Source organism: Microtus pennsylvanicus, chromosome 5 (genome assembly GCF_037038515.1).
Source record: "Microtus pennsylvanicus isolate mMicPen1 chromosome 5, mMicPen1.hap1, whole genome shotgun sequence".
Taxonomy (NCBI): domain Eukaryota; kingdom Metazoa; phylum Chordata; class Mammalia; order Rodentia; family Cricetidae; genus Microtus; species Microtus pennsylvanicus.
This window is the reverse complement of record NC_134583.1, coordinates 70,053,093-70,076,897: the sequence shown is the minus strand read 5'-3', so window position 1 is coordinate 70,076,897 and position 23,805 is coordinate 70,053,093. Positions and strand designations below refer to the sequence as shown.

The window sequence follows — 23,805 nt, the reverse complement described above, 5'->3', positions numbered from 1 at the left end:
TTTGATTGATACACCTTTTCCCAACCCTTTACTCTGAGTAGGTGCCTGTCTTTGTGGTTGAGATGTGTTTCTTGCAAACAGCAGAATGTTGGGTCCTGTTTTCGTATCCAATCTTTTAGCCTGTGCCTTTTTATAGGTGAATTGAGCCCATTAATATTAAGTGATATTAATGACCAGTGGTTGTTTACTCCGGTTATTCTTATTGCTTTTGGTAGTAGCTATTGTGTGTCTCCCTTCTTTGAGATGTGCTGGTGAAGGGTCACTAGATGCCTGGGTTATTGTAGGCAGTGTTGGCAGTGTTGGATTCCTTGGATTGCGATTTTCCTTCTATTACTTTCCGTAGGGCTGGATTTGTGGCTACGTATTGTTTAAATTTATTCTTATCCTGGAATGTCTTGTTTTCTCCATTGATAATGAACGATAGCTTGGCTGGGTATAGTAGTTTGGGTTTGCATCCATGGTCTCTTAGCTTCTGCAGTACATCTATCCAGGATCTTCTGGCTTTCATAGTTTCCATAGAGAAGTCAGGTGTAAGTCTGATCGGTTTACCTTTATAAGTTACTTGCCCTTTTTCCTTTGCAGCTCTTAATATTCTTTCTTTAACCTGTATATTTTGTGTTTTGATTATTATATGGCGAGGAGATGTTTTTCTTTGATCCAGTCTGTTTGGTGTTCTGTATGCTTCTTGAATATTTAAATGAATATCTTTCTTTAAGTTGGGAAAGTTTTCTTCCATAATTTTGTTGAATATATTTTCTGGGCCTTTGAGCTGTGACTCTTCTCCTTCTTCTATTCCTATTATTCTTAAGTTTCATTTTTTTATTGTGTCCCATATTTCCTGAATGTTTTGTGTTGAGAATTTGTTGGCTTTGCTGTTTTCTTTGATCTGTTCGTTTATTTTCTCTATGGTGTCCTCAGCATCTGAGATTCTTTCTTCTATCTCTTGTATTCTATTGATTATGCTTGTTTCTGTAGACTCTGCACATTGACCTAGATTTTCCATATCCGGCTGGTCCTCAGTTTGTATTTTCTTCCTTGCCTTCATTTCAGTTTTCAATTCTTGAACTGTTTCCATTACCTGTTTGATCGTTTTATCTTGGTTTCCCAGGGTATCATGTACATATTTACTCATTTCTTCAAACTTTTTGTTATACTTCTCATCCATTTCTATAAGGGCATTTTTTACCTGTTGTTTAAGGGACTCTATTGCGTTCATTTTCTCAGTGCCATTTTCTCAGTGATTTCATCAGGAATTTTAATTATTATCATTCTCTCATACAGGACATTTTGACCACAATTTCCCCTCCCTCCACTCTGCCCAGTCCTCACCTCCTCTCCCCCAGATCCACTCTTCCTCCATTTCCCTTCAGAAAAGAGCGGGGAGGCCGCTCGCTCTCTTTTTTTCCTCCCTACCTGTACTACGCTGGAACTTTGGTTCTGTAAGTTTATCATTAAAGTGGTAAATATTCTTTGATATCTGCATTGCATTTATTTTGCGCGGGTACATCTCCCCCATGTCATTATTTCAGTACATTTTACCAGCTCCTATTTACTAGAATAGAGGAAACAGCAGACAGAGCAATGGTACGTCAAGATCCAGGGAATGCTGAAATATATTTTCAGATTATAATATGAAATTTAGGCACAAAGAAGCTTCAGAAGAAACAGAAACATGGAGAACTATAGACGAAGTAGCCTGAGAAAAAAGCATATAGATAGAAGATAAATATCAGAACATAATGAAGCCCAGCCTGCTGCTACAGAGAGAGGACCAAGAAGTGAGTGACCAGCCAGCTGGCAGGACATCCCCTCTCCAGGCCCTCCATACTGGGGCAAAACCCTGGGCCCCTCCCACACCTGCCTCTGCTTCATTAGCCAGTAGACAGGAGAGGTTCCTGCAAGTAGGCTTCTCCATTATCCCCACCCCGATCATCAGACCCTGTAAGCTACAAAGCCCACCCTGCCCCCAAACTGCCATATCCCCCATGCAACCTCAGTGGAAAGGTGAAACACAGCCTGCTACTATACAGAAGCAATCAGGTGAATGACAGCCACCCAGAAGGACACCAAACTATTTAGGCTCTCCAAACCAGGGCAAATCCCTGGAAGCCTCTGCCACCTACCTCAGTTTCTCTTGCCAGCCAGCAGGACAGTTTTCTCCAGGTAGGCTGCACAGATACCCCTGCAACACAGACAGTGACAGTACAGAACAGACAAAGAACAGTTTCCAAGACACAAACAGCCACGGTAAGAATTAGACCAATATGTAAAGTCAATAACAGCATCAATTGAAGGATGGGTAGATGCCAATGCAAGAATTCATCCAACAGCCTAGAAATCAACATGGTAACACCAGAACCCAGTAGCCATACATCAGGAAGACTAAGATCAACCTACCCCAGAAGAAGCAAAATAAAATGATTTGAAACATATCTAAACACAATAAAAGCAATAGACAACAAGCAGATAGTCAACATCAAATTAATGGAGAGAAACTCAAAGCGATCCAACTAAAATCAGAAACAAGACAAGGCTGTCCACTCTCTTCGTAACTATTCAACATAGTTCTTGAAGTTCTGGCTAGAGCAATAATTCATCAACAACAACAACAAAAAGAACAAGGGGATTCAAATTGGAAAGAAAGAAGTCAAACTTTTGTTATTTGCAGGTGATATGATAGTTTACATAAGTGACCCCAAAAACTTTACTAGGGGACTTGACTTCTACAGCTGATAAATACCTTTAGTAATGTGGGGGGATCCAAGATCAACTCAGAAAAATCAGTAGCCCTCCTATATACAAATGATAAAGAAGCTGAGAAAGAAACCAGAGAAACATCACACTTCATAATAGCCAGAAATAACATAAAATATCTTGGGGGTATCCCTAAACAAAGAAGTGAAAGACATATTTGAGAAAGTCTTTGAAGAAATTGAAGAAGATAGCAGAAAATGAGAAGAATTCCCATGCTCTTGGATAGTTACGATCAGCATAATAAAAATGGCAATCCTACCAAACGCCATCTAGAGATTCAATGCAATCCCCATCAAAATCCCAACACAGTTCAAGTGCTCTGCAATTCAGTTTCCCTGCTACAGTAACCAGTGAGATGACATTTCAGATACAGAGATGACTTCTAGCTCTAATAATACTCAAGGTTTTACATTTTGTATATTACCTACTGGAAAAGACAGAAAATGTGTTGTGGGATTCTGTGTAAGGGCCAAATTGGGGAAGTCCTCAATGATACATATGTCTTCAAGTCTTGCTGCAGCAGGAGAAAGCAGCTCATGAGAAGCCTCTCCCATCTCCACTCAGGAGTGGTGACTGAGCATCATGTAGAAGGGGACAAAGAACAATTTAAACTTTGAAAAGACTACAAAATAACACACTGACCTTTCTATTTTTAACTTGGATACCTACCATCCTGCCAAAAGACAGTTTCTAATGTGGTTTTAAATTGGATACCCATCCGCCCACCCACCAAACTCTAAGCCAGTGCTTAGTTTACTGCAAGAAAAAAGTGTACAGAATATTTAGGATGCTGAGTATTTCATACGAGAGCTGGACAGTGCTGTAAAGAGTCTTTTTAATTGTTTAACACCACCAAATAAATGAAATTAGGAGGATTTCCGGGGACAGAGTTGGGACTGTTGTATGATAAAGCACATGTCTAGTCTTTCTGTGGAGAGGCAGTGGTTACGCATTTTAAAATGTCTGGGTACACTATTACTTCTCATGACAATTTGTCATAATTCAGTAGCATGATCTTCCCCTAGGGATAGCTAAATATTTTGAAATGTACAGCATTACCGAAGTTCTGATGACTCAGATCTGTCCTGCTCTTTATCGTAATTCGCACTGAAAATCAGCATTGAAACAAGTCTACAAATTAACGTTAAAAAAAGAGGAAGCATTTACGATAACTGCACCTTTTTTCTTTTTTATTGTTTTTATTGAGCTATACATTTTTCTCCATTCCCCTCCCTTTTCTTGTACTTTTTAATACTTTTTATACTGTTGTATATTTATAATCAAGCTTTTACTCTAGGGTCTTATTAGAAAAAATGAAATCAGCAACCTTGGTTTTGATGCAAATGTAGTATGCTAAATTCTGAGATAGCCTGAGAAAAAGCTGGAGATATTATTTAATAGTAAAAGTAGATGAGGTTTCTCATCTGCATTGTAGCATTAAGTTAGTTCATAACATTCACATTTATTTTTACATGTATGCCTGTTTGTGAATGTTTTCGTTGCATGGATATGCTCTACATGCATGCTTGGTGCTGAGGTCAGAAGGTATTGGGTCCCCTAGAATTTTAGATTCAAAAGAAAGTGAGTCCCCTTATGAAGCTGGGAACCAAACCCAAGTGTCCTTAACTACCGAACAATCTCTCTAAACCCTAAACTCACACTTCTTAAATTTAGCAGATGAAATGATGTTTTGAGTAACCTATATGAAACAGCCTTATGGAATTTTATCAACTGTTTTGTGACATAAACCAATGGGCGGGACCATTTCAGAGCTTTGAATGAATCCTTCTGACTCTGTTCCCAATATTCCTACTGTAAGTAGATGACAGTGTTGGAGCAGGCCCTTACTCTACAGCTTTCCCATGTGACATACATGGTTTGGGAGTGAGAGGTTGGAAGGCATCTCCAGAATACAAACTTGCAGCTCAGCAGTTCCCCTCTGCTGTGGGCACCCTTTGCTCATGCATTTCAAAGGCAACTTTCAGTGGATTGCTATCCCGGGATCACAATGTGCAATCGTGATTGGACACCAGGATAGAACTAATGTAGTGCAGGATGAGGAGTTCCTTTCTTTCCAGATCCCTTCTTCATGACATTCTCTTAAATCTGACTGTAACATAAAGTCTTGGTAGTAAAGACAGGAATAGGTCAGGCCATCCACATCCAAGCTACTACCCTCCTGTGTAGACCTGCCTGGATGCGAACCGGCTGTGTAACCAAGACTCCTGGAATGTGCAGAAATCCATCTCTGCCCATGAGTTCTGTAGTCACAGGAGAGCAACCCCACATCTGACTCAAGAAAGGCTGTAAACTGAGGAGTCGAAAATTGATTTTATTCATAAAAATACTCATTATATTCAATAGGAACTTTAGAAAGGGTAGTCAGTATATACAGGGTAGAGCCTTAGCCAACTATTAAAACAACAAGAATAAATTATTTAAAAACCAACAACAAAATTTAAACCAAACAAAGAAAAAAATATCCAAACAAATGAAAACCAAACCCAAACCAGAACCCTGGCTCCAATTAAGCTAAAAATAGTCTCTAGCTCGAGAGCCAAAAAAATCAATTGAGAGCATCTGGCTCCCTAAAGACACCAAAGGTGACCAAACTTCCTCTATAGACCCTTTCTCAGGACTGGCATGCCAGTATAGGATGTGAAACTGGAGAATCCCCTTTGACATTTTCTTTATGGATGATCAATGACTAACACAGGTGAGGGATGCTGTAGTCTCGTACTGCGTTGTCTTCACCAACACTTTCCTGTGACATGGAGTCTCCCTCGGCACTCACAGGAGAGGGAATCCTGTTCTTTTCCCTGTGGTGTGTACAGACTACAGCACGGCATCAGTACAGTCTTTCTCGTGAGAGTCCTCACCACATATGGAGGGCGCAGCCGGCTTACTAAAGACATGGAGAGGAAACTGACAGAGGAAGCCTTGCTCAGCAGCACATCCTCCCCATGCTGCTGTGCGCCACTCAGGGTCCACCTGCTGACCAATGTCGGGATTTGGAGTCATTCTTGGTGGGTCCTCTGAATGTCAGGCTTCTTTCTCTTGATTTCCTTTCTCCAGGAATAGTGGGCCAACAGAACATGAATCAGATTGGTGATGGATCCCCTGCAGTAGGTGGAGATTTTTCTTACTCCTTTGTTCACAGCTACAAGGAGGGGTCTGCTTCTCCGTAGGTGTTGCTGCTCGAGTGGAGAATGTGTGAAGCTTCCTTCAGCCTCCTCAGTTCTCCAAAGCGGAGCTGTCAGAGAAGGAAAGGCAATCAGATGCATAGGAAGCCTCATTGGACCACAGCCTAGACAAAATCAGGGACTGTCCACACATGGGAAACAAGCATCAAGGAAGAAAACCCACCCCATGAATGCCAAGGTTTCACGGGACAGGAGTCAATGGTGGCTCATTGGCCTGGCACACACACGGCTCCTGCTGCAGCAGGTCTGTCTGCAGGAGGCTCTCATCCTGGACTGTGGCCAGATCATGCTGGAGGTTTTCATATTAGGGGAGGAAAACAGCTGGGACACAGGTCTGTTAAGGACCTGCCCTATCAGCTTTTGAGCTCTCACCAGCTCTACTCAACTGGGAAATCCAGCATTATAATTGAGCTGGGCTCATTCACTCCTTGCTTCTTCAAGGATAAGACAGCACCTGAGTTTCTTTTTTTCTCCACCTTTAAAACTGCTAGAAAGTGAGCTGAGAAATACACACTGTGGTGAACTAGAAAAACAGCCCATTACTCCAATAGTTTAGATACATTCTTTTGAAAAAAACAGCAGTATAGCAATGTCTGGGTCACAGGCCTTGAACAGATGCCAGGAAACTGTGAGCAACCTGGGAAGTTAACTGTATGAGGCCCTGAAGAGGAACAAACACAACACTGCAGTGAAGGCTGGGCTTATTCCTTCAGCACAGAAACTTCCTTGGATTCAACATGTCAAACTCTAAATGTGATTTTAATTCCAGAGAAACCTTCTTACAGGAAGCAGATGCAAACTGCAGAGAACCCATAATCAATAAGAAGGTGCTGTATGCTAATCTGCCCAAGTGTAGGATTTTATCTCTAAAGGTGATACTCCTGGAGGAAAGTAAAGTGGCAGGAGGAGACACCATCTTCCACAATTAACACTGCCTCTATTAGGTCTGGGACGACCATAGGAAGGATCAATGCACTCAGAACACACGAGAGCACTCAGAATTGAAGAAGTGCACACAATTGAGAAAGATTAAGGATAACACATATTGCTTCCTGTGCAGACATTTCTGTTGACTGAGCCAACCCAATACTCTCAGATGTTCTTTCCCTGGCTTTGACTGAAAAGTCATGCAAATGTCCAGGAACCCAAATAGGACAGAGATTCAGGTACTGGGGAACTACTTGATATAACTCCCTCTTCGTGGCCTGGGATCCTACCTCATCTGGGAGACAGCGAAGGGATTCTGCAGCTTTTCTGCCATTTCTATATATTTGTTGACCAGATCCCTCAGCTTCAGCAGGGATTGTCGTCTTTCCACCAATATATCCTGTTTCTGTTCATTAGAAGATTATGTTCTTAGTGGAGGGTTGAACACTCAAATGCACATACACACGCACACACTTCTGGATATACATGTACAACAACATACACATTTGGCAAAATAACAAGAATTAATCATTTGATATTTCTCTGTATCAATGGTCTCATTTCCTTAATAAAAATACACAGAATGACAGAATGCATGCAGAAACAGGATCCATTTTTCTGCTGCATACAAGAAACAAACTTCAACATCAATTATAGACATTACCTCTGGGTAAAGAATTGGAACAAAAATCTTCCAAGCAAATGTACCTAAAAGACAAGCTGGTGTAGCTATTTTAATACCTAATAAAATCGACCTCAAACCAAAATTAATCAATAGACATGGGGAAGGACACACCACAAAGATAACATTTTAATTTTTTCTTTAAATTTTTCGAGACAGGGTTTTTCCATAGCTTTGGAGCTTGTGCTGGAACTAGCTCTTGTAGACTAGGCTGGCCTTGAGCACAAGGAGATCTGCTTCCCTCTGTTTTTCAAGAGCTGGGTTTAAAAGTCTGCACCACCACCACCTGGCCATCATTTCAATTCTTAACATCTATGCCTTAAGTAAATTTTTAAGATAAACATTACTATAGCTTAAAACACATATTGATTTCCACATGCTAATATGGAAATTATTACCAATAATAATCTCAGTCTCACCATTGTGCATTTCATCAGTGTGCAGGTCATGCAGACAAAAATTCATAAACTCTGGATTAACTGAAGTTTTAAACCAAATAAACTTAACAGATATTTATCAGACAATTAGAGAATACAACTGTATATCAACAACTAAAGAAAAAAAAGCATATATAAGTTCATGGAAATTGAAGATCTCTATATTGAATGAAAAGTGGACCAAAAAATAAAGAAAGAAAGAAATTAAAGACTTTCTAGAATTCAATGAAAACGAATACATAACCTACGCTAACTTATGGGACACAATGAAAGTAGTGCTAAGAGCACCAAGTGCCTACATTAAAAATGGGAAGATATCATACTTAATAGTAACACCTCAAAGCTATTGAACAAAAGGAAATATGTCCAAGAGGATTAGACCAGAAGAAATAATCAAACTGACAGCTAAACCAATAAAATAGAAATAAAGATAATTGTACAAAAATAAGTGAAAGAAAGAATTGGTTCTTTGAGAAAATCAACAAGATAGATAAACCCTCATCCAAGCTAAATAAAGAAAGGCAAAGAATATCCCAATTAATAAAATCAGAAACTGTATGGGGACATAACAACGGATACCGAGGAAATCCAGAGAATCACAAGGACATACTTTAAATCATGTACTTCATCAAACTGGATTATCTATAAGAAATGAATAATTTTCTCAATAGGAATCATTTATCAAAGTTAAATTAAAATCAGATAAGTAAATATACCTACATTCCCCAGTGAAATAGTAGCCATTGTTAAAAGCCTCCCTCCACCCCACAAAAAAAAACCCAAGGTCAAATGGCTATCGCACAGAATTCTGCCATACTTTAAAAGAATAGTTAATGGCAATACTCCTCAAATTAGTTTGCAAAATAAAAACAGAAGAAACAGTGCCCAAATCATTTTATGAGGTCGCAGTTACCTTGATACCCAAACCACAGAAAGATTCAACAAAGATACTTACAGACCAATTTCCCTAATGGACATAGATGAAAAAGTACTCAATAAAATACTTGCAAATAAATCCAAGAATATTTCAAAAAGATCATCTATTATGATCAAGCAGTCTTTAACCTAGAGATGTAGGGATAGTTCAGCATATGAAAATTAGTCAATGTAATCTACCATATGAAATGAAGAAAAAACATATGGTGATCATCTTACTAGATACCACAAAAATCTTTGACCCTTTCATTAAGAAAGACCTCAACACAAAAACAGACAGGAGAGAATATAAGGAATAGCTGGAACATGCCAGCAAAGGAGATGATTTCTGAAGAGACACTGGCACTAAGATCAACAATTAATAAAGGACCTCAGGGAACTTAAAGGCAAGGAACACCATGAGTTGGAGAAAATAGAGGTTTACAGAATGGGAAATGATTTTCATCAACTCACATCAGACAGAGGGCTAATATCCAAAATATACAAAGCATTCAATAGACTAGACATCAACCATCCAAATCGTTCAATTATGAAACGTGGTACAGATAGAAAGAGAAAAAAAGAAGAATCACAAATAGCTGAGAAACATCTAAAGAAATGATCAACATTCTTACCCTTCAGGGGAATTTGAACCAAAAACTCCTTTGAGATTCCACCTTACACCTGTCAGAATGGCTAAGATCAATGGCACGAATGACAGCTTATGGTGGTGTGGATTTGTAGCAAAGGAAACACTCCTCCATTTCTAGTGGGAGTCCAGAGTTGTCCAGCCTCTATGGCATCAACATGGCGATTCCTCAGAAAATTGGGAACTGATTTACCTCAAAATCTAGGTACACCATTCTTGGACATATATCTAAAGGATGCTCTATCCTATCACAAGAACACTTGCTCAAATATCTTCACTCTGGCTTTATTCACAATAACCAGAAACTGGAAACAACCTTGATGTCCCTCAAGGGAAGAATGGATAAAGAACGGGCAGTACATTTACAGAAGAGAATATTACTTGGCTGTTTGTAAACTGATATCCAATTGCTATTATAAGCAAATGGGTGGAGCTAGAAAAAATCATGCTGACAGAGATATCTGAGATCCTGAAAAACACAAATTATATATATTTACTTATAAGTGGGCATCAGTTGTTAAGTAATTGATAATCAAGCCACTTTCTGCAACCCAGAAAAGTTAGGTAAAGAGAAGAAGGTCACTAGAGGAAACAGAAGAATTTCCCTGGGAAAAGAAAATAGATTAGACTTTGCCAGTAAACTTTGGTTGGGTGGGGAGGGAATTGAAAGGGATCCTGTAGGGGGGAGGGATGGAGGGAGAGAGTGTGGAGAGAGAGTGTTGGAGTTGGGGGGCTCCCAGAGGCTGCTATGGAAAGCTAGTACAGATAAAACTTCCTGGAATCTATATGGGGGATCCTAGTGAGGAATCCTAGTAGTGGAACATACAGAGTCTGAACTGACCATCTTCTGTAGCCAAGAAAGGCTTCCAGTGCTGAGACTGGATTGCATTCAGTTGAATATTTGGCTGGAGGGGATTCTGTGGAGATCCCTATACAGCTCCGGCTCATGCTAGAACAGACTGTTGCTCTCTGAAAACTAACAGTGGGCTCCCATTGTTGTGGACAACATCTACACATCATTGAACCTAGAGAGAGCAAGCTGTTGCCTGCATGGAGCCTTCACCCATATGCTCTAGTCTCTTTGGCATGGGATGATACTCTGCAGGTTACAGAAAGAGAAACATGACATCAACTCAGCCACAAAAACCTTGACTTACAGTCTGTCCTCCCTGAAAGTTATGCTGGGGCACTGTTGGTGCAGAACTCGACAGAGTGACCATACAATGTTTGGTTTAACTTGAGGCTCATGCAAGGTGAGGCAGTCCATGCCCTATAATCCCTGGATGGCTAAAATCTGCAGACCAAATAGCCCAGAGACATAGCACAGAAGCAAACATAACTTAAAAAAAATCAATGAACTGATTACTAATATTCCTATCAATGTTCTGCTATACTCATAGATTGTTGCCTTGCTGGTCCTCATCAGAGAGCTTTTCTCTAGCAGTAGTTGTGTGGAAGTGAGTATCTAAATTCGAACTTTCTATCAGTCCTACCCATTGGAGCTCAGGAAAACTTTCAGAAGAAATGGGGGGTGGGGGTGCGGATTTTAGGAGTAAGTGGGAATGATGGGCTGGAGGGCACAAGGAGAACATGGCCCACTGAATCAAGTAAACAGGGCTCACATAGGCTCACAGAGTTCTGTATGGGGCCTGCATGGGTCTGCACCGTTCTCTGCATAGATGTTGGTGTTTTGGTGGGACTCTTAATAGTGGGTGTGGTGTGTCTCTGACTCTTTTGTCTGCTCTTGGGATGCCTTTCCTTCTATTGGAAAGCTTTGTCCAGCCTCTGTATGAAGGCCTTTTTCTTATTTTGTCATGCTTGCCTGTTCTTTTCTGGAAAGAAAACAAAGGGTAGCAGATCTGGAAAAAGAGAGGTTTATAGGAGCTGAGAGAAGTGGCGGTAGAGAAAACTATGGCATGTGAGAATAATTTATTGTCAATAAAAGGAAATGTTCACTCAATGAAAAAAACGTGAATCGTTGAAGAGTTACAACACTTTAAAACAGAGTTATTAACTGTGTAATCTCTACCCAAAAGGAGAGCTTAAAATTTTCTTCCTCTAAAATATTAACAAGGAGCAGGAATCCCTGTGATTCGATGGCATATAATATTTTTCACTTATAGCTGGGATTCATAAGCCATGGCTAGTGGGAAGGAGGTAAAATTGCCTTTTCTGTGAAGAGTAAAATTTATGGACAGATCCTTAGTAAGGCTTAGATTCTGCCTCCTGCAGGAAAATCCTCAGCTCCTGGAGGTCTCAAACGCAATGAGAGCTGGAGGGTTGCACCGAGCAGACACCAGCTAGGATGTAAGAGATGAATTAAAGGTAATAACTTCATCAGTTCCTTCAGGACAGACATCTTATCTGTTTGCTGCTGGTATGGCTTACTTCCTGGCATTTATGGGACTCCCAACATAGACTCTTGAATGGTTAAATGAATGAAAGCTACCTTTATGTTATTCATCTTAAAGCTACCTGTCTACTAATGATAAAGCATTTTAAATTATATTTTCACTGATGCTTTTGAGATGACTATAATTTAGCACCTATGTCTTAAAATGTAAGCCGGGCGGTGGTGGCGCACGCCATTAATCCCAGCACTCAGGAGGCAGAGGCAGGCGGATATCTGTGAGTTCGAGACCACCATAATCTACAAGAGCTAGTTCCAGGACAGGCTCCAAAACCACAGAGAAACCCTGTCTCGAAAAAAGCAAAAAAAAAAAAAACAAAAAAAAAAACAAAAAACAAAAAACAAAAAAAAACAAACAAAAAAAGCATGAACGTATAATCTACTGTCCTTGGACATTTGGTTTAAGCATCAATTTTAATTTAACTATTTAGACTAAGTTTGAGCTTGTGATGCAAACCCTTAATCCTAGCGACTCAGAGACTAAGACAGAAGGACTGAACATTAACGTCTGGACTGAACTCCACTGTGAGTTCAAAGCTAATCTTTGAATGTAGTGTGATCATATCTCAAGACTTTAAAAGGATTTGGTGATATATCTCATTGTTAGAACATGTAACAAACATGAGCAAAGCCCAGGTTTAATGTTATTTTAATAATTAGATCAAATAACCATGGGAGAACTGCTATTTTCTGAAGGGAAATTAAGGAGGAGTGGACCCGGGGTCCGGGGAGCAGGGGGTGAATGACTGGGAGGAGGGAAGGAGGTTGAACTGAAGAAACATGAGGGAAGATAAAACATGTAGACAAGAACCTCCCCTTTGACATTTACACGGGGATTTTTTCCTTCAAAGCTGTTTCCAGCCATTGATCTCACAAGATGCTAAATCCTTAGAAAGTCTTGGAATAATCACAGAAATCAACAATTGGACAGGATGTTAGTAGTGAGCTAATGGAAAACTGGGTGGATGATCACGTGTGTGTGTGTGTGTGTGTGTGTGTGTGTGTGTGTGTGTGTGTGTGTGTATTACTACTGATGGTGGACAGCCTGCCCACATTGCTGCAGCCTACCTTATCCCCCTCGTCACATAGCTCACAGAACATGTCATCGGTCTTTTCATAGAGATTCTTCACCTTCTCACAGGCCACTTGCAGTGAAATCTGCTCCCTCCATAGCTTTCGGTTCTCCTCTCTCAACATGCTCACTTTTTTCTTCAACTGAGTTCGCTCACTCAGGAGCTGGTTGTGGAGGATGCTGAACCATCACAAAAACACCATGAGAACTACCTAGCCTCCATCTCCCACATCACCCATGCAAACGCCCATGTCCCCAGAGAGCCCTAGACCAGAGCCCCACAGTCACCATGCCAGGATACCCTAGTGGCTGTCAAATGTCAGAGAATGGCCAAATTACAGAAAGACTCAGACTGCTTTTGAAAACTGTTACAATGAAAGAAATGCATGTACGTCTGAGAGCAGGGTTTGCCTCCTACCACATGTACTTAACTGTCCATGGTATTGGGAAAGCATCAGCAGGTTGAGACGTAGAAGACAAACATTCTGTGAGGAAGGACAGCAGACCCAATTGAAATATATTCTATCTATGGGTAGAATGGGATCACCTCTGTAAACCCCTACCAGAGCCCCCAAGACCCACAAATGCCTGACACCTTTATCATGGTACAAATAGATTTTCTATCTAGAGGCTCCTGAGGCTGGCAGGACAATGTTGTGATGGGCTCACAGATACTTCAGTCTTAGCAAAACTAGTCCAGTAGGTCCAAGTCAAGAGCATAAGACAGACTGCTTTTTATAGGGAGACAGGCCAAAAGGAAAGTCCTCACTTTGGTTCAAAGACAAAAACATGGCAAAAGCAGTCACTGCCAAGGAATAGAGTCCCAGTGAAGTCAGTCACTCACCTGTAAGAGACGGTTTCCTCAGTCAGCTCCTTGCACTTGTACAAGGCGTCACTCATCTCCATGGGGAATTTCTGTAGATCCAACATCACTTTCTTATGCTCCATATTCAGCATCTCCAACTCAAAATTTAGCCTGTATTAGGGCATAGCCCCAGAGCAAAGAACCCCGTGAATTCTGGCCTTAATGATCCTATGATTTCAGGCTGTGCCCTAAACACCCCAGCACAGTCAATGTCACATTCTGATAGCTATGAACGAGGACAACCTGGTGCTGTTTAAACTTCCTGACGTGGCCCCAGACCAGCAGTCAGGGGTGCAAAGGGAGTGATCCAGAGCTGCATAAGTTCCATTAATGGGCCTGGAGGAATAGAATAGTTAAGTCCTGGGGAGCCTGTGTCACAAGTCTGATCCCACCAGAAATCTATGATAATGTTGTTCCCGTATTCAGAACGGGGATTTTTGATCCTAGGTTCCTATTGCTACATGGATGTCTAAAGCACAAAATCAGTGTTTCCAGTGAGCAGACCTGACTTAAGGATAGATATATAAGTCTCCAGTGGATTCCAATGGGCTGCCAAGGTGAGCACACGGGCCAGGAGCACCATCACTGGTCATAGTGGAGTTCCCTGACCCTAAGGGAAGTTAGTGGGATCACCTGGAAACTGTGGCATAGAAAGAACCACATGCCACAGACCCCCAACTGCTAGGACACACATACACACACACACACACACACACACACATACACGGAGGATGCCAAATAAATGTAGGCAGGCAGAATTGTCTCAGAATATCAGAAACCAGACTAGAGAGGAGCAGTGATGAAGTTCAGACCTCAAGTCACACACTGAGATGCACCAAGACGACTAGGGCCCTCCAGCTGCTCCCAGGAGCAGCCAGTACTCAAGCACCTGCTGGTTAAGCACAAAGACTCACCATAAACTCACAGCACCTAGCATCGTCCACAAGCCAACACCTGCCAAGGCCTCATGAAATGTATGCTGAGAGCTCATAAACAATTACCCCATCCCCAGACTGATCCAGGCCACAGGCTCTGGTTTTTATTTGGAGGAATCACACAGCCGGTATCCTGATATCACTTCTTCCCAGATTTCAGCTATGCCTCTCAGATGCCCTCAGGATCTTTAGTTTGGGCAGAACACTCTGGAGATGCAGGCTCCAGTGACCTGAGGAATGCTGGGGTTGACTCGGTAGGGTCAAGACAGTTACGCAGGAACTAGACAAAATGGATACCTGTTGTTCAAATCCTTGTTGGTATAATTAGCAAGAATTCCACGAAGTTCATTCCTTTCTTGGGTCATCATCTGAAGCTGCAGGGTGAGTTTAGCCACCTTGTTCAGCCGCTGCTCCTGCCCAGTAACAGAGTTTGGGGTTGATGTTTGTCCAGCACTCCCTGCAGGTAGATAAATATTAGTGAATTTATGCAGTAGTATGGCACAGGACCAGGAGAGATCATGTTGAGTTCAAACAAGAGGCCAAGGAAGAGTGAATGCATGGAACACAGTGAAGGATCAGGACAACTCCTCAAACTGGGAGCCCATAAGCCATGCCTCTGTCTCCACTCACTGTGGCTAGCTATGTGTATCAGCCCCTACTGCTGCCCCACTGGCCCTGAAAGGCATATGTCACCCAGCCAATCTGCCTTGGAAATATCAACTCATTTCTGATATGATACAGAAAATTCCTGGAGTCTCCAGTGCTTAGAGACTCTCAGTCTGTTAGTGTGGCCTGGAATAGAAGTAACTGAATGTCTGAGACCCTGGTGCATAGATGGGGAATTTCCCATGAGATACTCACAAAACCTAAAGAAATCACTGATGATGAGTTGTAGCAACAACCTACTCTCACACCCCATTAGTCTGTGCCTCCTACTAATCTTTGCCACTCAAAATAAAATTAAAAAACTCACAGAACAGCAGCTGTAACCTTGACAACTCCTGGATCTCTACCAAACTAACTAGCAGCAATCCTTGACTATGGGTCTGCACTTTAGTAACCCAGAGAAGCAATATAGAACCATCTCTTCCAAGATCCCAGCTACTAAACCCCATTTCTGTAAGGTCCAACTCAACCCCCAACCTCCTCCTTTGAAAGTCAGATTCTCTGCCAACCAGTGTGCTCAATCTTGCCATTGTGTCTTCTGGTGAACCCTATATGCACATAATTGATGTGGGAGTGATTTCTTATTAATAAAGAAACTGCCTAGACCCATTTGATAGGCCAACCCTTAGGTAGGCGGAGAAAACAGAAAAGAATGCTGGGAGAAAGAAGCTGAATCAGGAGTCGCCATGATTCTCCCACTCCAGGCAGATGCAGGTAAAGATCATTCATGGTAAGCCAGCTAGTGGGCTACACAGATTAATAGAAATGGGTTAGATCGATATTTAAGAGCTAGCCAATAAGAAACTGAAACTAAAGGGTCAGGCAGTGTTTAAAAGAATACAGTTTCCGTGTAATTATTTCGGGTAAAGCTAGCCGTGCGGGCGGCCGGGTGCCGAGGACGCAGCCCCGCTGCTCCTATTTCAACACATAATGAGTGCCCCAAGAATATAACACTGTTGGTTTCAAAAAAAGATGCCAACGACTCTTTAGGATACAGCGGAATGTCCAGAGAACGGACTGTTAGGGTCACTGCCAACTGCCATCACTTATCTCATAACCCTCTCTTCCCCAGTTCACCAAAAGCCAAGCTGGCTTTTTCAGGTACCTTCCCTCAGACACAGGGGAAGCTCGTCAGCACCTCTCTGATAGTTAGACTCTAATTAATTATAATTTAATACTTCATCATATATGACGGTCAAGACTCATTTTCTAAACATTCCCAAGGAACGGCTCTTCCTTGGGGATCTGCATCCCCATAGCGATCGAGGCAGAATACTGTGTGTGAACTTCACCACCCTTCATCCTAAAACTTTTAAAGTGATCATCATTTGCTATTGCACCAGGGAATGTGTGTTCTCTTTAGTCTGCATCAGTACTCATTTTCTCTTTATTTTTATTATACACATTCTAGTACATATGATGTAGTTTTTTTCTTTAACATTACTATTTTTCTTTGGAAAAAAAGTTTTATTGAGTAAATGTCTCTGTCACTTTTAGTAACTTGTACATTTTCATTGGCGAAATGCTTGCATATTTCTGCTAACTTGTAATGTTATTTATTTTGTTAAAGAGATATAAATGCTCTTTTATTATGGAAAAAAAACGTATGTGAAAGAGTAAGTGGGGAGGAGTGGGAAAGAAAGGAAAGGGGGAAATATTGAAACCTGCACGGCACCCAAAGCCAGTCTGAACTGGTTTGAATCCTAGCAGTATCACGATCTTAGAGGACTTAACTTCTTCCCCACTTAATTCCCTTCGTTATATGATGGAGATAAAAGACAATGACTATTTGGTAGGGTTTACTAAGAGGACAAGTGGACTGCACATCCACCTAGGACAGCACTGATACCCTTCCACTTTGTGCTTGTGTCTAACTTTATATGCTCCGCTGTAATCCGCATTTTCATAGTCTATTCTGTGAAAATAAAGTCTACTATCAATAAAAAAAAAAAAGAAATTAGCTCATGTTGATGTGGAATGAAGTTCAGTTTCATGAAGTGAATGAGTACCTCAGGAAATATCCACAGGGCTGTTACAATGTGTGGGGGTGATGGGGATTGCAGGTGACCCATCAGACCAAAGATGAGTCACATGGGTAATGATGTAAATTTCCCCCAAACTTCAGCAGAATACATTCCATCCATCATGATGTTAGCAAAGGTGAGATCACCTAGTGACAGGACAGGCTGGAGACACCTAAGGGCATCCACAGGTGAGCCCTCACTCACCAAGAACAGACGCTTGCAGGGAGAGTGATGGCTCATTCCTGCACTCAAGTTAAAGTTAAAGTCAAGTTAAAGATGACTGGCTATTGAGATTCAGGAACTCAGAAACCTTACGGGTCACTGACATGCAGCAATACCCAATGGTTCCTACCCTGCAAGTGGATGTGAGGTAAAATTTGAGATCCTCCAGCTTTGGCCAGAGGATTTTACTCTCCCTGTTATTAGTGACCCGCAACCAAAAGAAATCCAGTGTGGGTGAAGCTCAGTGCTATAACTGAAACCTCATTCATCCCTCTCTCCTTCCTTCCCACTCAGAGTCAAAGCAGAGGGCCCTAGCACAGCAGCTGCAGGGTTGACCATTACTGGCTCTCTGCCAATCTAAGCATCAGAAACCCTGAACTCCAGGTCTACTCTTTAGTAACAGAGAGAAGCAGGATAGATTCATTACCTCCACGAAGCTCTAAGATCCTGTGACTCACTATGAAAAACCAAGCTGAAGCCTTCCACCATCAAGAAACTCCCCACTCCCTCCCCAGGACTCACTGCGTTTTCCCCAGAACCATTTATGTCTTGATGTGCGACACTGAGGTTGAAGGCCAGCTTCCTTCTGCCTCCCTCTAGTCTCGTTATGCTCTCCTTTCTGTCTCCCAAGGAGCCTGCTCAGTCTTGCCAACATGGCTGCGTCCAAAACCCGTAGGCAATGAACAGATGCCCCACAGGCAGTTGGTGTTGCCACAACACTGATGACATCACACAGAATCAGGGGTCTCCAGGATACAATAGAATGTCCAGGGAGGGGTCTGCTGCTGTCCATGGTACAGCCATTACCTCTGACTCATTTCCTCACTCCAAAATGACCTTAAACCAAGCAGCCATATTAGGAGCCTCTCTGGGGTCAAAAAGGGAAAAGGAAGCTCTTATACAGGTAGTAATAAAAAATTTCCCCTGGAGAATCAGCAGAGCTCACTCAGGTTATAAATGTTGTGAGTAAAGATGTGATTCACTCTTGACGTGTCTGGTTGGAGCCACATGTGGCCAGATGATCCCTCAGATATTTAGAAAAAACAGTCCTAGAAGCAATATGATGGTCCAAACCTTGAATCAATATACTGAGGCAAGAGCAGTGACAAGTCAGAGGTCTGTCGGGGCTGTGTAGAGGCACCCTAAGTTGGAAACACATGCACACGCATACAGATAGAAGAGGCACACAATCATGGGATAGAATATGATGTACATCACTGCTATGCTGCTTCTATCAGCAAACAAAAGCCAAATTCCTTGGCCTAGAGCCAGGTGTTATGATATATGTGCTTGTTAATGGCTTTTGGGTACAATACCCATTAGGAGATCATGAGAAGGACAGGCATTTGGAGAGGCTTGGGGTTATTAAATCAAAGAGTTTGGTTATAGCCTATCCTCAATTTTCTATTTCTGACAGTTCTTGTAAAGAGGATCCAGCCCATCATTAGGCTGAAATTCATTTTCTCCAGATCTCTGGACTTTCTCAACAGAAGCATGTTCCTTAGAACTTAGGCTGATGAGGTCTGTCAGGTGATCTGTGCCATTTCAGATATGGAAGCCCTAAGCAGGTGAATGTGATTAGCAACTTTTTTTCTAAATAGGGTCTTGTAGAGGCCAACAAGTTGAGAACCAAACATCTGGAAAAACTGGTATGAAAAAGGTTTATGAACATACAGAGTGGTGCTGTGGTAAAGAAGCAGAAGTGAGAAGTGAGATACAGAGAGAGAGAGAGAGAGAGAGAGAGAGAGAGAGAGAGAGAGAGAGAGAGAGAGAGAGAGAGAGAGAGAGAGAATATGGTTTGCAAATCAATCTGAGATGTGACAAGATCTAGAAAACAAGGTATAATGGATTACCAGCAAATTCCAGCAACTAAGAAAGAGGCCTGTGTAGGGGAAACCCAGCCCAAGGGGGTGTGTTAGCCTTGGGCTAATGTTAGGTATAAATCTGGCGGGTGTGAGCCCCGCCGGTCCCTTTTTGTACTTCCTGTTCATCACTGGATCCCTAGTGTTGTAAGCTATTCCCTCATTAAAGTTTACTATTTCATATTAAGCTAGCCTGGTTATTACGCCACACACCTTGGCCTTTTCAATAATTAATTGTGAGATATCACACTTCCATGAACACACTTCTCCAACTCAGGAGATATACTTATCCACCCCAGCCAAATATGCACAAAACCATTCTGCATGTGCCTGCCTCTAATCTCACCAGTCTCCCACACAAATAGGCTTCACTCTCTTCCAAATGACCTGAGATTCAGTTGACAGGTGACCGCACCTATGACCCACAATGTTTTCTCTTGACCCATCCATGGAATCTGGAAGGTGCTCATGAAATGAACTGAGAGATAAGACTTTGCCTACCTGATACTCAAAATGCAGCCTTGAGATTCTCAATCTCTGGATGATAACCCTAAACCATCCCTCTACAGGAAAGGGAGTCTTGCTGTCAGCTAGTTTTTCTTCTTCCCTTTACATTCTTCAGAAATCGAGGGGACAGCCTCCTCAAGCCTATTCACAACGGCACATGGTACAGCTTGGCTTCATAACCCTCAAGTCTCACCTCAAGAAGTCAAAAGAAAATTGACGGAGTTCACAAACACTCATATGGTTGGAGATGCTGAGGTTATCTATTGTTCACTCTAGCACCTTGCAGGGCCAGAATGTGTTCCCCAGACTAAGCATGTTATCTTCTCTGATATCATCCCAGGACACACAAATCTGGCTGGAAGGAGCCAAGCTTTCTTCCTTTCCACGGTCTCATAAGGCCCATAATATTGTGAGGTAAGTTCACGTATTATCTCTGCATGGGCATTTGCCTATCAAGGAAAACTCATGTTCCCAAAACATAACTTCTGCTATCTCCGGTTCCACCAGAGTCTTGTTCTAATTCTGCATTCCTTAGTAAATGCAACTTGTGTCTTCTATTGCTTAAAGCTTCCTTTTTTCCCATAGTACACACCATTGAGAGTTTGGCTAAATCATCAAGAATTGACTAATACAGCATTCATCACCCATTCACTTTACTTTAAAATTATTGAGAGATGCACCCTAAAAACAACAAGTCTTTATGTTTCCTGCACCTCTATTTTCTAAAAAGCTTTCAGAGATCTCACTAACAGAATGACCTGCCCACTCCTCTATCAGTCAAAAGGGTCCTTAAGGGTTATATGCATATTTACCATTAAGTCTGCAAATGCTTCATTCTTGATGCTTGCAGCCCTCAACTTGGGCTGAACTTAAGACATACTTCCAGGAATACAATTATCTCAGAGAAGAATTTAAAACCCTCATAAGTTGAGAGCAGCTGTATACATTTGCACAATGGTACAAGGACCTAAGAACCAAGAGACTTACTGCCGTATACATTACATTAATAACAATTTAAAGTTGTACTAATAAAGGCCACCTTCAAGAAACTGACAGGGTCATTTAGCCTATGCTGTTGAATGAGACTCAGTACAGTGAACAGACTACACACTACTAAACACACACACACACACAAGCATGCACGCGCACACACACACACAGCACTTGTTACTAGGTAAAAAGAACAAGTCTATTCAAAGCATTAACACTGTATATAGAAGACAACATTGTTCTTTTGTGAATTTCGTATCATGTGAGTTTGTTCACAGTACTGTGCAATTTCAATAGTATCAAACTGCAAATTCCCTAATATCTGAAATTAGTAAATTTAGCTAAGCGGCCAGCAGAGTGATCCTACAAAGTCTAGACTGGACCTACATCCTTGGCCTCATTTCTCCATGTATAGCACATCTTTCCTGGAACACCGGTTTCCCATCCACTTATACAGTTCCATCCTTAGTGCTGAGTGTCAGCTGGAAAAAACCTTTCCCTGAGCAGCCGACCATGGCTGTGCATAACTCGGCTCTTTATATTATTATTTCACCTTCCTTTCTTTAAAGACTCAAAGCATTATGAAATATTCTTCACTTGTCTCCCGTGTCACTCCCATGAACACAGTATCACAACTGAGGTCTTCCCTCCTGTCTTCTGTGGTCCCCTAAGGGTGCCTGGCACATAGGAAGACTGCATCTGTAGAATTACTAAAATGCTAAAACTGATGATGATGTACCTTAGCCTTACAAAAGTGCTGTGATCACAGGACTGGTGTCAGGTTATAGCTAGGAATGTTCAAGATGTCAAACAGGGCCACTTACCTTCATTATCATCTCAGGAGGAATACAGTGAGTGAGAAACTAAGAGAGCCTCCAGCGGACTTCAACGAGCCTTAAAAAAAAAAGGAATTGACACTTTGTGATAAAAAAATGAACAATTTTAATGACCCAGCTGGTACAGGTGGAGTTTCTTACTTGATTTATCACCCGGCTGTAGAGAGAAGCTGCCTGACTTGTGCTGTGCCAATGAGAGACAGCCCCAGTACACCCACTTCAGTGTCTTCTCAAACAGTCTCATTCTGCAGCCCAACTTGCCTGGGCCTCATGTAGCTCATGCCAGCTTTGACCTGGTAGCACTCTTTCTGCCTCAGCTTCCTAGGATAATCCACCAGGGCCAAGGACCAGTTCAGTTTTTGAAAGTCTTTTTCCATACATTTTAACAGTAGGTATTTATAATAAGGGCCCCTCATTGTATCACTCACAATAGTATTGAAGAGAAATCAAGACTTCAGGGACCTAAGAGATGGTTTGACAGGTAATCTGCTTGTATTACAAATCTAATAACCTGAGTCTGATTGCCAAGAACCCATGGTGAAGGGCCAAAATGATTCCTGGAAGCCGTCCTCTGATCTCTACAGAGACACACTTATGGCTGTGTGCGCTTATGAGCAAGTACATGCGTGTAAACACAAACATGGATACACATACACGCACACACACACCCAAATAAGCAGAATAATAAAAATTAAAAAGAAAAAAAAAAGAAATCAAGAACTTGAAATGTGGAACTTGAGCTCGTTCACACCAGAAACTAAATACACTCACTCTACTGATGAATCAAGTACTGTTTATGCAGCTTAGAATTTTATGCTTAAAGTATCTACAGAGAGGCTGTGAAAAGACTGGCCTGTCTCCAGTCAACCACACAAGAGATGCGGAAATGTTAGCATGAAGTATGAACCTAGTCTATAAACTAAAGCAGGGACACAAAGCTGACCTTCACAGAAGGGACAGGCAGAGCTCCCTGATAACCTCAACCAGGATTAGCCAATACGAGTGCAAACCCGAGTCCCTAACTCAGGCTCCCCTCATGGCATTTTCAGGAGGGTGGGACGGAAATGCACATACTGCATGTCAGAACAAGAATAAATAACGATATTCCCTAAACTCAGAAAACAACTGTCTTTGTCTTTCTACAATGCATTACCAAGAAAAAAACAACTGTCCAGGGTTCTGAATAAGCTACTGCAGATGCTCCACTGCAGGTGAATCAAGACAGGGATTTAGAAGTTCTCTCTTAAAAGCACAGGTTCAAACTCCTCTCTTTGTCACACATAGAGTTCAGCACAGCAGCAGCACAAGGTCTCACTAACCACCTGCACTAACTGACAGAAGAATCTCCCGAACCCTAACTCGTCAGATAGCTACCTAGAAACACACACCCCTCTCACCGCTGTGTTCATCTAAACCACGGACGCTCAGGCTCTCATGGCTGCACTCAAGTCTATTCTGCACCCTAAAAATGATCTACTCCCCCTAGGGCTCAAGGCAGCTTTCTTCTCAGCTGTGACGGGCAAGGATGAGGCTGCGCTTCAGTGAGGCTGAGGAAATGCCACACTGCAACAGCAGGGGACCTCAAAACTGTCATGTTTATTCAGAGATATGGAGCCTGTCTTAGTTAAAAGAAACAACTAGTGGCTGAGACATTTCAGTCCTGTCCACTACTGAGTAAGAAACCCACAGACGTGAAAGGAAACAACTTTGGAGTGTGGCACAACGATGCTTTCTAAGTACTTCGTATTTCTCACCACAGATCCTGTCCTTGGGCATGAGCAGTGTCTTGCAGTTCTGGACCCACAACGTACAATCTCTTTGATCTCTGCACCAAAGCACAAGTGCCCTT

At 41.9% G+C, this 23,805-nt stretch overlaps 1 protein-coding gene across 1 annotated transcript; it reads right to left on the bottom strand.

Moving 5' to 3' along the window:
* Nucleotides 1-5,066: 5,066 nt before the first annotated feature.
* LOC142850972 (disks large homolog 5-like) lies at nt 5,067-22,014 on the bottom strand. The gene is made up of 6 exons (XM_075974858.1): nt 21,945-22,014; nt 15,147-15,306; nt 13,894-14,025; nt 13,046-13,229; nt 7,175-7,290; nt 5,067-6,007 (listed from the first exon to the last, which is right to left on the bottom strand). The coding sequence occupies exons 2-6, from the start codon at nt 15,215-15,217 to the stop codon at nt 5,989-5,991; spliced, it is 522 nt and encodes a 173-aa protein (XP_075830973.1). The 5' UTR covers nt 15,218-15,306; nt 21,945-22,014; the 3' UTR covers nt 5,067-5,988.
* Nucleotides 22,015-23,805: the final 1,791 nt, after the last annotated feature.

Excerpts from the sequence above, each read along its gene's own strand:
- LOC142850972 (XM_075974858.1), bottom strand. The coding sequence starts at position 15,217 with ATGATGACCCAAGAAAGGAATGAACTTCGTGGAATTCTTGCTAATTAT. Across the intron at positions 14,026-15,146 it reads AACAAGGATTTGAACAACAG|GCTAAATTTTGAGTTGGAGA; the intron begins GTATCCATTTTG and ends GCCCTAATACAG. Across the intron at positions 7,291-13,045 it reads TATGTGACGAGGGGGATAAG|AAACAGGATATATTGGTGGA; the intron begins GTAGGCTGCAGC and ends TCTAATGAACAG.